The 14,028-nt window shown below is 36.0% G+C and overlaps 2 protein-coding genes across 2 annotated transcripts; both read right to left on the reverse strand.

Moving 5' to 3' along the window:
• Positions 1-3: 3 nt before the first annotated feature.
• LOC132113890 (DNA damage-inducible transcript 4-like protein) lies at positions 4-2,096 on the reverse strand. The gene is made up of 2 exons (XM_059521931.1): positions 1,815-2,096; positions 4-1,221 (listed from the first exon to the last, which is right to left on the reverse strand). Exons 1-2 carry the CDS (start codon positions 1,969-1,971, stop codon positions 770-772), a joined length of 609 nt encoding a protein of 202 aa, XP_059377914.1. The 5' UTR covers positions 1,972-2,096; the 3' UTR covers positions 4-769.
• Positions 2,097-5,004: 2,908 nt separating this feature from the next.
• sting1 (stimulator of interferon response cGAMP interactor 1) lies at positions 5,005-12,604 on the reverse strand. Its single transcript, XM_059522384.1, has 7 exons — positions 12,464-12,604; positions 10,883-11,109; positions 10,480-10,648; positions 10,090-10,198; positions 7,237-7,460; positions 5,747-5,933; positions 5,005-5,651 (listed from the first exon to the last, which is right to left on the reverse strand). The coding sequence occupies exons 2-7, from the start codon at positions 11,107-11,109 to the stop codon at positions 5,362-5,364; spliced, it is 1,206 nt and encodes a 401-aa protein (XP_059378367.1). The 5' UTR covers positions 12,464-12,604; the 3' UTR covers positions 5,005-5,361.
• Between the last annotated feature and the right edge of the window lie 1,424 nt (positions 12,605-14,028).

Raw genomic sequence — 14,028 nt, forward strand, 5'->3', positions numbered from 1 at the left:
TGGTATTTTAAGAATAATTTATTCAACTTGTGCTTTCAAACAAAAACTGTTAGTACAAATGCTTCACTGGGAGGACAATACCAGCTTGTCCTGTTTAAAGTCATGAGAAAACACACAGATATCCATGAATGATGTCAGCTTACATCAGCCGGGTGATTCTTACATAACATGAACCCTCCTATATCCCTGAACATCAGTAAACAATAGTGAAGAATCACAACTGAACATTCACATTTGCAGCACACCCAAAGATGTTCGGATCACACGGGCCGTGTCACCTGACAGTAGTGTTTGTCTCCGAGATCGAGATAAGCAAATCAACATAGTGTGACATCTGAAGGTTTAAGAGTGGAGCTTTCCATCAAAATAATAAATACATTTTAATATAAACTAAAATAGAAACCAGATATTTTATTAAGCATAGAGACTTAAAAAAAAAAATTCCTAACCCCAAACTGTTGAATGATAGTATTTATGCATCAGGTTATATACACATTCTATTTGTATGTATATTAATGATTTTTAGGCAATATATAATGCAGTATTTTAACAACATAGCTGTTCATACGATGTTAGAAATGTCATTTGCACAAGATCAACTTCTGACATTCAACATTATCAAAATTAAACCCCTTTCAGTAAACTTTGAAATACACTTATGTAACAGTTAAAAATAATGTGCAAAAAAAGTGAAATTTTCCTAAACTTGTCGTCTCCCCCGGGAGACCTCAGGCATTGTTTTCTCCTTTTTATTTTTAATACCACACTTTTAATAAAACTCAAGTACAGTAGGGGTGGCGGACGAGTAGAGTTTCTGTTTGATCAGCCGATATTCACGTCTGAGGCTCAAGACCTTCCCGCCTCCGAACAGGATCTTCAGCGGAGGCCATCCGCTCAGATCAGGCTGCAGGACCACCGAGACCTCGAAGGTCGGTGTGAGACTCTGATCGGGAATGATGGTGCCCAGCTTTAGTAGTGTGCCCTTGCTTTCCATGAACATGTGGATCAGTGCGCCTCGAATCCCACACGGCTCATCCATGGAAGACTGTAGGATGTCTCCGGCCACACGTGCGGTCATGTGCCGGGGCAGACGCAGCTCCTGACACCTCAGACTGGCTCCTTTGGCCTCATAGAGGCACTTCTCAATGCGTTTGGATAGGTTGAGTTGAAGACCCACATCATCTTCTCCTTCCTCTTCCAAACTGCACTCAGATCCCAGACCTGTGAATGAGTAAATAGGAAGGTTGTGTCAGGCTCAGCTGATCAGACAGGAAACTTCATGCCTCAGCAGTTTGAGAGCGAGCGATGGCTCATTAGATTAGGATCAAGAAACTAACACCGTCAGACTGTAACACAGAGCCATCAGCTGATCTAAGCCGTCATGAACCATGGCCAGAATTAATATGTTGCAGTTTTGGAAAACTGGAACATTGTACATCCCTGCTCATGTGAGTGTGTCATCTAATCACGTCTAATGTAAATGCTTTTGAACAATAAAAAGGAAGTTTTAATACATTTTGTTGTCACAATATATGGGGTTAGTTGTCAGAATGGTAATATTCGGTCAATTTTAAAATATATAAAATAGAAATTTATAAAATAGAAACAAAAGACGTGACAACTGGCATCAACATTGGTTTGACTTTTTAATTGTCCTTTGCTTTAAATGACATCAAGTTTTTGTTAAATACCAAATTTACATTTATGAGCTAGGTTATTTAAAATCAACATGCAAAACCCAGACTTTGAATTTATAGTTAGGTAGACAGAGCACCTGTGACAACTTGCCCCGGTTTCAGGAATAAGATACTTACTTGATGAGCTCTGTGCTTTCATGAGTCTGCCGCAGTGTTTGAGTTGGTCTCTGTCGCATCTGAAGGGCTGTAGAAAGCTCAGGTCCTCCGCCAGGTTGTCCTGCTCGCTCCTGACGGTCATCCCGTTCCCGAACACGAGAGCTTGGGTATAGACCATTTTAACGTGATTTCCTCCGAGTGTTTCCCCAAGAGCTCGCCAAACTCTTCCACTGACCGCTTCTTTGTTCCATCCATGAATGCGAGAGGCTGAGATGTGTAGCTCCGCTCACGAAAGCCTGTTTTATACCGAGCTCAGTGAGCTCAGCTGTCTGTGATGTTGCATCAGCTGAGGTTTGTGGGATGGGCGACATGACGCAAAGCCGAGCGATCTTAAATCAGACCAGACGGCACGAGGTCATGCAACCGAACCTGCTTCTTGCGAGAGAGATATGTATGTATGTGTGTGTGTGTGTGTGTATATATATATATATATATATATATAGAGAGAGAGAGAGAGTTATAGACCTCATATTAAAAAAATAAATAAAATAATAAACCCTGTAGCTGACAACATGAACATTAACTTTTTGGATTAGGGCTAAATGTTATATATTTCTATTATGGAAATTGTATGTTTTACTATCTGACTGGTCACTATTTTTTTAACCACTTTTAAGCTGTTTTATTATTATTATTATTATTCACTTAAATATAATCTTGTAGTATTTTTCTAGTGTTTTATGTTTTTTTCTCTTTCAACCATTTTAATCATTTAACTTTTTTTTAATATATATATATATAAAATTGCAATACAATATTTATTATATTAATATTTAATTAGTCATGAACAAGGCTAAACTGCTTTAATCAGTAGCAGACAATTATGGGAATATTACAGCATTATTATTTTATTTTATCATTTATTTATTGTATTTTATTTACTACTACTTTTTCCACAATTTCTTTTACACTTTAAACTTTTTTGAAATTCACCTGCAATATTCATTCATTCAATTATTTATTTGTTTGTTTACATGTAGTTTCTCAAATAATATGAGATCACAAACATTACTTAACTACTTTCATCTGTAGCAGACAATTATGGGATTAGTATGTAATTTATGTATTTTGTTTATTATTTATTTTTCCAAATTTTTGTACCTACTTTTACCTTTTTTTCCCCCGAAATTCACTAGTCCTGCAATGCTTCCTTGCTTATTTATTTGTTTGTTTTACATGTAGTTTCTGAATGATAATGTGGCATCAGAAATATTTCTATAACTGTTTTAATAGCAGACAATTATTAGAATATTATAACAACATTTAAGACCCTTTTGTCAAAAAACAAACAAAAAAACGTACAAATACTGAAAAGAAATTATTATCCTACTAATTTATCAGTGAGACAGAAATTTAGAGTGAAGGTTAATGACTGAAGTGCCTCTATATGTTTATTGTGACAGGAAATTCTCATGAGCAGAACAAGTTTGTGCTGTATTAAACATGTGATTTCTAGAAGCAGTGTGAGATGAGGTGTGATTATTCACAGGTGACACTCACATGACTAGAAAGATAAATACCATGGTCTGTAAAATCCAGTTCAGCAGCCTTCTCTATGAAATGCGGATGACCCAGGAAACACGTTTACACTCGTACAATCGTTGCCTTATACCTTACATGTGCAATGACAATAAAGTTGAATCGAATCTAACTTAAGTTACGAATCAGTGACTTAATTTTGTCTGATCTGCTGCAGGTTTGATCTAGAAAGTGCTTTTACAGTCTTACTGCCATCATCAGAAACTGTCTGTTTGCCGTCTGTCTGCACGTCTCTGAGTCACCGTGGGGGACTTTTCCTCATGACCTCTTTGTTCTCTGTCATTAACCAACCGGTCGCTACTGTGATGTCACATTGCCCCACTCAAGTATGCAGAAATGGAGAACCTTCTTACAAAATTATAATGAGGAACTAAAGACTTCTGTAGAATCACTTTCCAAAATTTACATATTATGTAAATAAGGAGAAAATAAATGAACCACAGATCTCTGATGTTTTACTGACTGGGTGAATGAGGAAGGAAGATTAAACTATTTGTAAAACTTTTGACAGTGGAGTGCTTTCATAACGTGACGTGCAGAATATGGTTGTGTGTCTTCACTGAATCAGTTGTTAAGAAAATGCACTCCTGTGACCTTAGACAAGACTTTTTCAGCAATGTTTTGAAATATGTTTATTCCTCCTGTCCAGTTCACAGCTCCTCGCGACTCTAGTCCTTGTTGATTTTGATCACAAGTGGATGATAGTGAAACACATGCATCAATAATTCATGATTAATCCATTAATGTCAAAGCAAAACCTGATGGACACATTCTTGAAATCAGCTGCTTAGATGGATGACTTAGAGGATTTGATTCACAGAAAAACCCTCAATCTACATGTGTCTTAAGATCATCTTTCAGAAGTCAGTAAAAAAAAAAAAAAAAAAATTAATATAAAAAAAATATATATAAAATATAAAAATATATTAAAAAAAATTATATTACATTACATTTGTTCTTTTTTTATTTTATGTTTTTATGTTTTAAAAAACATAAAATAAAAAAAGAACAAATGTGCAGAGAGATAAACTAAATAACTGCTAGTTTTCATTTATCAGTGTCAGATAAATCAGTCTATCAATCCGCTTCACAAACCTGATAGACTAGTTTATTACTTCATAAAAAAATAATGCTCAGCTAAATTGCTCAGCTTCCGAATAAACACTTTATAAATGATCATTTCAAAACAGCTATATCAACTGAATAAGATATTTGATCTGTGGATAAATGGTAGATTAAAACATGTTAGTCATGGACTAGTGTAGTGATTCGTCTTAAATTATTTCCAGTGTTATGAATCACCTCAATCCTCATGACTTGTTTAATCTTGTTTCTCTAATTCATTGTAACTGCTCAGCCGCAGGACATGGAAAGTAACACCGTCAGTCAAAGGAGAGCTGTTTCACTAGAAGAAGCAAGGAATCTTTCAACAGCATTTATTAAGAATTAGTAGTTCTTCGGTAAGGAAAAAACATACACTGGAATATATATATATATATATATATATATATATATATATATATATATATATATGAAGACATTCATTTTAAGGTTACCTTTTTTATAGGCAAAAATAAATTGGATTAGTTAGAGCAATAAAAAAGTCTTAGGTGTTAATAAGGCTGTATCTTTCAAAAAGATATATTTGTCTCTGATGATTGTATAAAAACCTCTATATAATATCAAAATGTGTAAATAAATGATGCTGTGTTTAAAACATGTGCACATTAATTTGTGACACAGGTGTCCAAATTCATTTTGAGGTCATTGAAAAGTGTTCAGGCAGGGTTATTATCATTAATTCAAATAAAAAAAATTATAATTGCTTAAAATTAGCATTAAAATTGAATTGAAATTGAAATAGAATAAAATATAACAGCAAGAAAATAAGGGTGGTTATGAGCAGCTGATTTAATGGATTGTTAATTATTGTTATTACATCAAAGTCAATTAAATGATTCTAAGAAACTCAATACCATCTCCTTGCATTAGGTTGGTTAAAATGATCAGTGGTCTCCACTGGTTCAGATCTTAAAGATTGTGGTTGGCTGAACATGAGGGTGGGGTTGCTGCTCACTGGGTCTTCTGGGAAAGTGGCATGCAGGGCACCATTAAAATTCCCAACCGGACCCTCTTCTGGAACAGGATGGACTTCATTTGGTGGCTCTTGGATGGGATCCATGTAAATCTCTCCATCCTGCTGTTTCAGGTGTTGGATGATCTCTCTGGAGAGGTAATGAGGGTCACCTGTGTGCTCATCTGAAAAACAGTTGTATGGACACAGGGATAAACCACTGTAGGAATTATATCCAGTTATGATTTTAAAGTCTATTTCAAAACTCTAAAATTCTGACCGTTGAGCAGGACGAGCCGGTAACAGTTCCGGCACTCTAGAGAATTTTCCAGAATTTGGCTGAGGGTTCTGTAGAACAACAGGACCTGCTGTTTTCGTTCTCTTTCTCCAAATCCTGCACTGCTCTCATGGGACATCTGATACAGTGTCAGCAGTGGTGTGGCATATTCCAGAACACAGCTAAATGCCTAGGAGCAGGAACACAGAGAAGACCATGGATTTATTTTCAGTGTCATTACAGTTTTTAGCCACAAGGAGATGCTGTTTTGACAACTACATGTTTGTGTTGCTGCTTCTGAGTTTACATATTTTATTTGCTATTATAATGCACTTGAACAACAGTATGCCAGTGGAGCCTGGATGATATAGTATTTCTGGTTAATTGTATAAGTATGTTTCTGTACTCACCAGGGTTATTTATTATTATTTATTTAACTAAATACATAAAAATTATTTTAGCTAGTTGACAAGACAACTTTTCATTAACTTGAATAATTAATAACAATGAACAAAAACTAGAATTATTTGTAAACAAAAATAAATAAATAATAAAAATTACAATTACAATTCAAGTGAAAAAAACAATAAAAATATATTTAATTCAAAATATTAAAATGCTGCTAAAATAACATTGAAACCCACTAATATAACAAAACTTTGGACATTTCCAGTTGGTGAAGAATACAAGATTAAAGCTGTCACAGTTGTTTTTCAATTGGTAAACATTACAAATGTTAAGTAATAATATATTTTAATTCAATTAACTTATTTTAAGGCAAATTTAGGTCTTTGTCTTAATGTAATTACAAGCGTTTAGGCATAAACATTTAGATAGTTTTGAAGAAAAACATTAATTCAGTTGTGTGTGTGCTAGTGATTCTGTGAGTCCATTAAACAGTGTCTATACCTGATGTCCGATCTGTTTGATAAGACATTTTAAAGACACATTTGTATAATAAAAAGGAGTTGTTCATAGTCTATTAGCCTGAATAACCAAGCTTTCCATAAAACAAACAAAACAAGCTCTACAGTTTAATAAAATAACTCTAATTGTACACTAATTGTATAGACAGTTTTAATGGTATAAGATGTTTTTGGATGTTATAGATAACACTTTCAATTAAACATTTGCGATTCTGACCAGCAGGAATCACCAGCATGTGGCATTTCATTTTGTAAAGCAATTGGTTCTGTTGATTTTAAGTGTGCAAACTTCTGCATTAATACTAGCATATTACCTTTCCACATACTTAAAAGTATGTACTTTCTCAACACCAGAGAAATTCACACTAGAGGCATGTGAATTAGTAGGCAACATATCTATCTGTGAATCAAAGGACAGACTTGTGCTGCTAGTTTAAATGCTAGCTGTGTATTATCATATCTTTGCAATGTTTTTATTTTTATTTATTTTTTTTGGAAAAAGTTCTTGATCATTTCCAGTATCAAAGGACTTCAATTACCAGTAATGCAGTACCAGCATTAGCCCACCTCATTGTTCTGGGTGATTTTGTAGACACTGTTCTTGTAGCTACGATTTCGCACCCCTGCTGTATCCCGCTCCAGTTCTGGAAGGTTTTCGTGAAAAACTACATTAGTGTCCTCCTCTTCAGGTTTGGATGGAACCTTTGCGTTGAGGGGTAGAAGGATATGTAGACGTGGAGACCTCAGGTTGCCCCTGGTGGAGGAATACCGGCTGACCTTGTTGTGTAAATCTGCAGGTAAAAGAACATAAAAGCGAAAATAGGAAGTGAGCTGAAGCTTTCACATAATTTAATCACACATTTGAAACATGACTTCATTTCTTCTGCAAAACATGAGAAATTATGATCATGCACTCATCCATATAAAAGCATAAAGTGATCATGGACTACCATGCTCCAAAAACAACCAAATACAACAAATGTCACACTGCGAATGTGGCCCGTGGGCATTGTGAGTGTGTCGCCTGTCTGGGCAGCGCCCATGCAGGAGCTGCACTCAGTGAGATGGTATGCTCTCACTGCGAGAGCATGAGTCTTGCCCCTAAATAAAGGAGGTCCACCCTACTCTGCAGACCCACATACTTAAAAGAGCACTTATCCTCTCCTCATTACCATGAATGTCAGTTCTCCACCCTGTGCAGCGAATTACCAATCGAAAAACTAAAATCACTTGCCATCCAGATTCAGGCTTGGAAAACTATCCCAGATGTGTCAAGTTGGGTTCTAAAAACCATAAAACAAGGATACCCGGTTCAGTTCGCTCACAGGCCTACTCAATTCAGAGTTAGGGTGAGATTATTATTCAGACTTCGGTGCAGGACAAAAATGCTCACAGGTTCTGTTGTCTTTGGAAAAGCAAAGGTGGATCTCTTCCCCCAGAAGACAACTTTCCTTGCTCAATGTACTTTTTGAGACAGCAAGATGCCCTGGCCCACGATTGGCCCAGCACTTGCCTATACACCTTACTCCTAGTTTCCTTGATTCCTCACGTCTTTAGACTGGTCTGGGAAGTAAGATGCTCAGTCCTCCTGGTGGCTCCACTCTAGAGGAATCAGATGTGGTTCCCTGAGTTGATTCAGCTGCTATCGGCAGCCCCTTGGCCAATCCCAATGAAGGAGGACCTCCTCTCACAAACAAAGGGCATGATTTTGCATCCCCGGCCAGAGCTGTGGAACCTTCATGTTTGCAGCTCCCCGCGAGTATAACTTATACAATTATGGGGGCTAGAACTCCATCTACAAGATGACTTTATGCCCTTCAATGATCAGTCAACGATGACCCGTCTTCTTGCGAAGTGTCCCATGTGCTAACCTTTCTACAAGAGTTGCTGTATAAGGGGTGCACCCCTTCCACAATCAAAGTTTATGTTGGAAGCCATCGCAGTGAATCATTCTCTCATGGTTGCCCAGTCAGTCGGCAGAATTTACTTAGTCATTAAGTTTCTGAGGGGAGCTCTGAGACTGAATCCACCTCGCCCTCATACTGTGTCAACTTTGAACATATCCATAGTCCTCAGGGCCCTATGGAGTCCTCCCTTTGAGCCATTTATGCATTCAGCAGACGTTTTTATCCAAAGACTTATATTGCATTCAAGGTATACATTGCATTAGCATCATGCTCTGCTGTTTGAGCTACAGAAATAGATCTTAAGCCTGGCTCACACTACAGGATATTTAGCCCGATTTAACCCCGATTTCCCGTCCCTAAAATTGGAGCAAACATCTTGTCGAGCACCTCGATCTGTCCCAATGTTTGGCGCAGATTATCTGGTAATAAGAGGCATTCACCGATCGAATCTCGCACCTACCGATCTGCTTGCGCACAAATCGGGGAAGCCCCAATTAATATCAAACATGTTTGATATTTAAGATTTAAATCGGGATGATGATGGCTATATGATTAATGATATCTTGCAGTGTGTGATGTGCCACAATATTTAAATCTTGTAGTGTGTGCATGTTTAATATTTGAGGGAAGATATTATTGAGATTATCTCGCCAGAGGGAGCACCTCACGTGACCTCACGCAGCAGATCGATTAACAATGTTGTTAAACAACAGTACAATACACTGAACTTACTGAGCGTCTACCCCACACAGCCTTGTTTCCATTCCTTTCAAAAATTAAATATGGCGCTATCATGAGTAAGGTCTATGCATTTACATTTATTTATTTAGCAGATGCTTTTATCCAAAGCAACTTACAGTTGAGAAATACAAGAAGCAATTAATCGCTGGAAGTGCTCATAATACAAAGTTTCAGACATTGTCCAGATTAGTAAAATACTAGAGCCACAACCAGTAGCCAGTAGAGGGAAATAAAGAGAGTTGTTATATTGGCCATTTTGGGCGCATTGAAGATCAGTTGTGTTGCTGCATACAAAACTGATGGAAGTGCATGATGGAAGTCCAGCCAGAAATGGCATTGCAGTAGTCCAGCCTAGAAATGACAAAGGTCTGCCCTGGACAAAAAGTTGTGCAGCATGCTCCATTAGGAACTGATCTTTCTGATGTTGTGCAATGCAAATCTGCAAGATCGAGCGGTTTTTGCAATGTGGTCTTTGAATGTCAGCTGATCGTCAATGATTACACCAAGATTTCTGACCGAACTTGGTTAATTGTTAATGATGCTAGCTGGTCTATGCAGCTACTACATGACAGCTTCTTATTACGCTGCGGGATCTCACAAAAAATATGTATTTGCTGGCTTTTAAATGAAATTAGGTTACAGCTATGACATGAATAATATATCCCGCTATTTAGTTAGCAGCCATTGAGTAAATCTTGTCATTACTGCCCCCTAGAGGCTTCGATGAGTATCGTCTCACAATTTACAGTAGAAAGAGGGCTAACGAATGTACCTGGAAGGACAAATTTGAGGTAGCCAATATAGAAGGACCAGGCCAAACCATGTGCCACATTCATCTTCTTCGTTTCACAGATTTCGGAGATCTCAACTGGAGCAGGGCCCTGCAAAAAAATACAAATACTTTTTATTTTACTTGTTTTATTTAATCTGTTGTGGAGGATGACATTTTGTGAGATATGGTTTGTGGTTTCTGAAGAGAAATACTGCAATTACACACTCAGAGTAGACTCAACCATGTCATTGCAAATTTAAGTTGCTGTACAATATTGTAGACTGTTCATTTAGCGTGTAACTGAACCAGTTGAACAAGTAAGTACTGAATATTGTTCACATAATCAATAGATTTGGACATTTTGTTCTCCGGTCATGTGATTAATCTTACCAGAACCCCCAAGCATTTGAGCAGCAGGTAAACAGCACACGTGAGGGCCATGGTACTACACTGCTCTTCTGAGAAACTCCACCCCAACCCCAGGGATATTGCACACATTCCTAAAATGACACGCCCTCTAAAGCAAGCTTGAAAGATCTCATTTATTCTGCCTTGATACCTGGAAAAGAGCATATCATAAAATGAAGTAATATGTTTTTTTTAATACTTTCAACCAACACTCTTTATTGGCCTCTATGGTTTCATGAAGAACCTTTAATATCCATAGTTTTCCATTCCATTCTTTAGTTTTTTTAAATGTTGTATATATATATATATATATATATATATATTACATTCTGCAACTAAATTGCATAATGCAAGGACGTACAAAGTATATAATTTATTTTCTTACCTTTGTCTTGAATGGAAGAGCCACTCCTCGGCAAACAAACACATACTGTGTATAAACATTTCTACAGTGATGCAAAAAGCGATCATTACAGTTCTCTCAATGTACTTGTCAGAGTCCAGCAGCCAAGCACACAGCAGAGTAAGAAGCCCCAGTCCACCAGTACACACCACCGGCAGACTGCTGCGCGCTCTAGGGACCAGACTGTCCTCTCCCATCACACCTGACATCTGAACACATTCACAGTGTAGACATCAGCCATCTATTGATTCAACAGATTCAACTGGTGTACTGGTGTTATGCCTTCATTAATATATATATATATATATATATATATATATATATATATACATTTAATTTAACAAATGTATAGTATTTTAGTATATTGTCACTTTGATAAGAACATTTATTTTCCTGAATAATTTAGCTTGAAAGCTTGATGAAATATGAGACAATTAAGAATTTTTATATTCTCATTTATGGTTAATATTTTAATATAATTATTATTTATTCAGAACATCTAAAATGAAATTAGCCTTAGCAAGACAGTTGGCCGTTTTATTCCAAAACAAATGTTCAAAATGTTATTTCTTTTAAATACAGTACAGAATTTGAGATGTGATAAAATGTTCATGGTTTTATAAACACAGCATGCATAGAATATTCCTGTGATGCATTAGAAACATTAAACTCTAGTTAGAGTGCAAAAAGTGTTTAAAGAGAATTGAATTTCTTGAATATTACATTCCATAGTTAAATAAACACCCATCTACATCTAAATCTATTTCTATTGTGCTTTTAACTTTAAAATTCCAAAGAAATTCTACTTTTAATTTCATTTCTGAATTGGTTCTTGTTTTGGACTTTTTTTTCTCTCTCAACACAGTGTTGTATTACAGCTGTGCAGATTGCATCATATACATTACCTAGGTTTACGGGAACCACAAGTTTTACAAAAATGAATGCCACTCCTTGTTTCGCCACAGTCTTCTCTACAATACATTTGGATATAGAGACATAATTTACCAGAGCTTGTTTGCATTTTACCCAGATTTGAAAGATAGAGAACTTACAACTATACAGACACTGTACAGACAACACAAACCACAAGTGAGGGAAAAAACTGCTGCAGCTGTTTGAGACATCCACAGCACCTGCTGCTTTATTTCGATACCTAACTGTAATACCCACAGAAATCTAACCCCGACATGTACAAAACATCCTAAAGATTAAAAAAATATATATATTTTTCTTATATCTGTCCCCCTTTATAGAAAGTTTATCATGATACCACTGACCAGAGGGAGTGTTTAGCTAATAAACAAAGTTATATGCAATGTAAATTAAATAAAACTGTTTTGGTAAATTTAAACATATACAGTGGTCCCCAAAAATATTTGATCTCTTAAGCCATACACAGGAACGAATGCCAAAGCATCAGATAAAGTGTTTTAAAATAGGCTTGTGCTATCCTTTACCTATTCCCCACTTGCTTTTGATATTTTGCCCTCTAAAACAATTACTGTACATTCAAAATTATAAGAAGGTTGATTCTAATAAATGATAATCCATGTTCAAGCTTACCTTAAATTAGCTTTGATTGTAATCAGTTTGATTTTTATTCTCTCTCTCATCTGCGCAATCTTCTAAACCTTCTCATGCTCTTTGAATTTATTGGTTGGTTTCGTCTTCGCTTTCACAACACACCTTATTTCTTTGTCTGGCCAAATTCACTTTCACTTTCAGTAATGAAAATATATTTAAAGTATTTCTCCAAACAAGCTTGGAGTTCTGTGTAGGTTCCAAATAGTTTTTAATGCACACTACAAATAATCTCTAAATAATATCTACACAAATTTATGATGCCTTCAAAAATAAATGTAAATATAAAACAGTGTAAAATATTAATCATATTAAGAGTCCATATTTATAGGGAATTACAGTGGGGTCCATAACTCTAAAACCAAATTGAAAAACTGGGACTCAAACCTGCAAATATTTGAATACTTAATTTAAGATAAAAAAGCAATGATTTGCACTTTAGGTCACTAATAAAATAAGATTATTCATGATACTGATAATGTGATATGTACAGATGATCAGAACAAGTCCTTACAGTCAGCTCCAGATCGTTCAGTGACTCTTAATGAATTAGTTGAATGAATGCCTTCATAACAATTAATTTAGGCACACGAAATAAGCAACTACCCTAATAAGTGAGTAGTTCAACTGATTCGTTCAAAAACAGTTTCATTCAAGAACCAAACAATGTTTGTTTGTACAATATGTAGGGCTAGTTTGTTCATGAATTGGCATCTGTTGATCACAACAGTCTCGTATGTGATGCTAGAACATGAATATTAATCTCTCTTACTTTCAGGAACGTCTTGGGAAGATAAAATAGAGAGAAGTTAAGATTACCTATTAAACATCACAAGCTTCTCATCGATCAACAAATATAGACTTCTGAAAACCACTTCAGTTGAGACATTTCTTGTAATCCGAAAGTAATTTAACTACTAATGAATATATATATATATATATATATATATATATATACACATATATATATATATATACAACCCGAATTCCGGAAAAGTTGGGACGTTTTTTAAATTTTAATAAAATGAAAACTAAAAGACTTTCAAATCACATGAGCCAATATTTTATTCACAATAGAACATAGATAACATAGCAAATGTTTAAACTGAGAAAGTTTACAATTTTATGCACAAAATGAGCTCATTTCAATTTTGCTTTCTGCTACAGGTCTCAAAATAGTTGGGACAGGGCATGTTTACCATGGTGTAGCATCTCCTTTTCTTTTCAAAACAGTTTGAAGACGTCTGGGCATTGAGGCTATGAGTTGCTGGAGTTTTGCTGTTGGAATTTGGTCCCATTCTTGCCTTATATAGATTTCCAGCTGCTGAAGAGTTCGTGGTCATCTTTGACGTATTTTTCGTTTAATGATGCGCCAAAAGTTCTCTATAGGTGAAAGATCTGGACTGCAGGCAGGCCAGGTTAGCACCCGGACTCTTCTACGACGAAGCCATGCTGTTGTTATAGCTGCAGTATGTGGTTTTGCATTGTCCTGCTGAAATAAACAAGGCCTTCCCTGAAATAGACGTTGTTTGGAGGGAAGCATATGT

This window comes from Carassius carassius, chromosome 33, assembly GCF_963082965.1.
Source record: "Carassius carassius chromosome 33, fCarCar2.1, whole genome shotgun sequence".
NCBI classification, from domain to species: domain Eukaryota; kingdom Metazoa; phylum Chordata; class Actinopteri; order Cypriniformes; family Cyprinidae; genus Carassius; species Carassius carassius.

Coding starts and splice junctions, on each gene's coding strand:
- LOC132113890 (XM_059521931.1), bottom strand. CDS start 1,971: ATGGTCTATACCCAAGCTCTCGTGTTCGGGAACGGGATGACCGTCAGG. Junction 1,222..1,814: donor GAAAGCACAGAGCTCATCAA/GTAAGTATCTTA, acceptor ACTCATTCACAG/GTCTGGGATCTGAGTGCAGT.
- sting1 (XM_059522384.1), bottom strand. CDS start 11,109: ATGTCAGGTGTGATGGGAGAGGACAGTCTGGTCCCTAGAGCGCGCAGC. Junction 7,461..10,089: donor CCTCAAATTTGTCCTTCCAG/GTACATTCGTTA, acceptor TTTTACCTGCAG/ATTTACACAACAAGGTCAGC. Junction 5,934..7,236: donor AAATCACCCAGAACAATGAG/GTGGGCTAATGC, acceptor TCCTGCTCCTAG/GCATTTAGCTGTGTTCTGGA.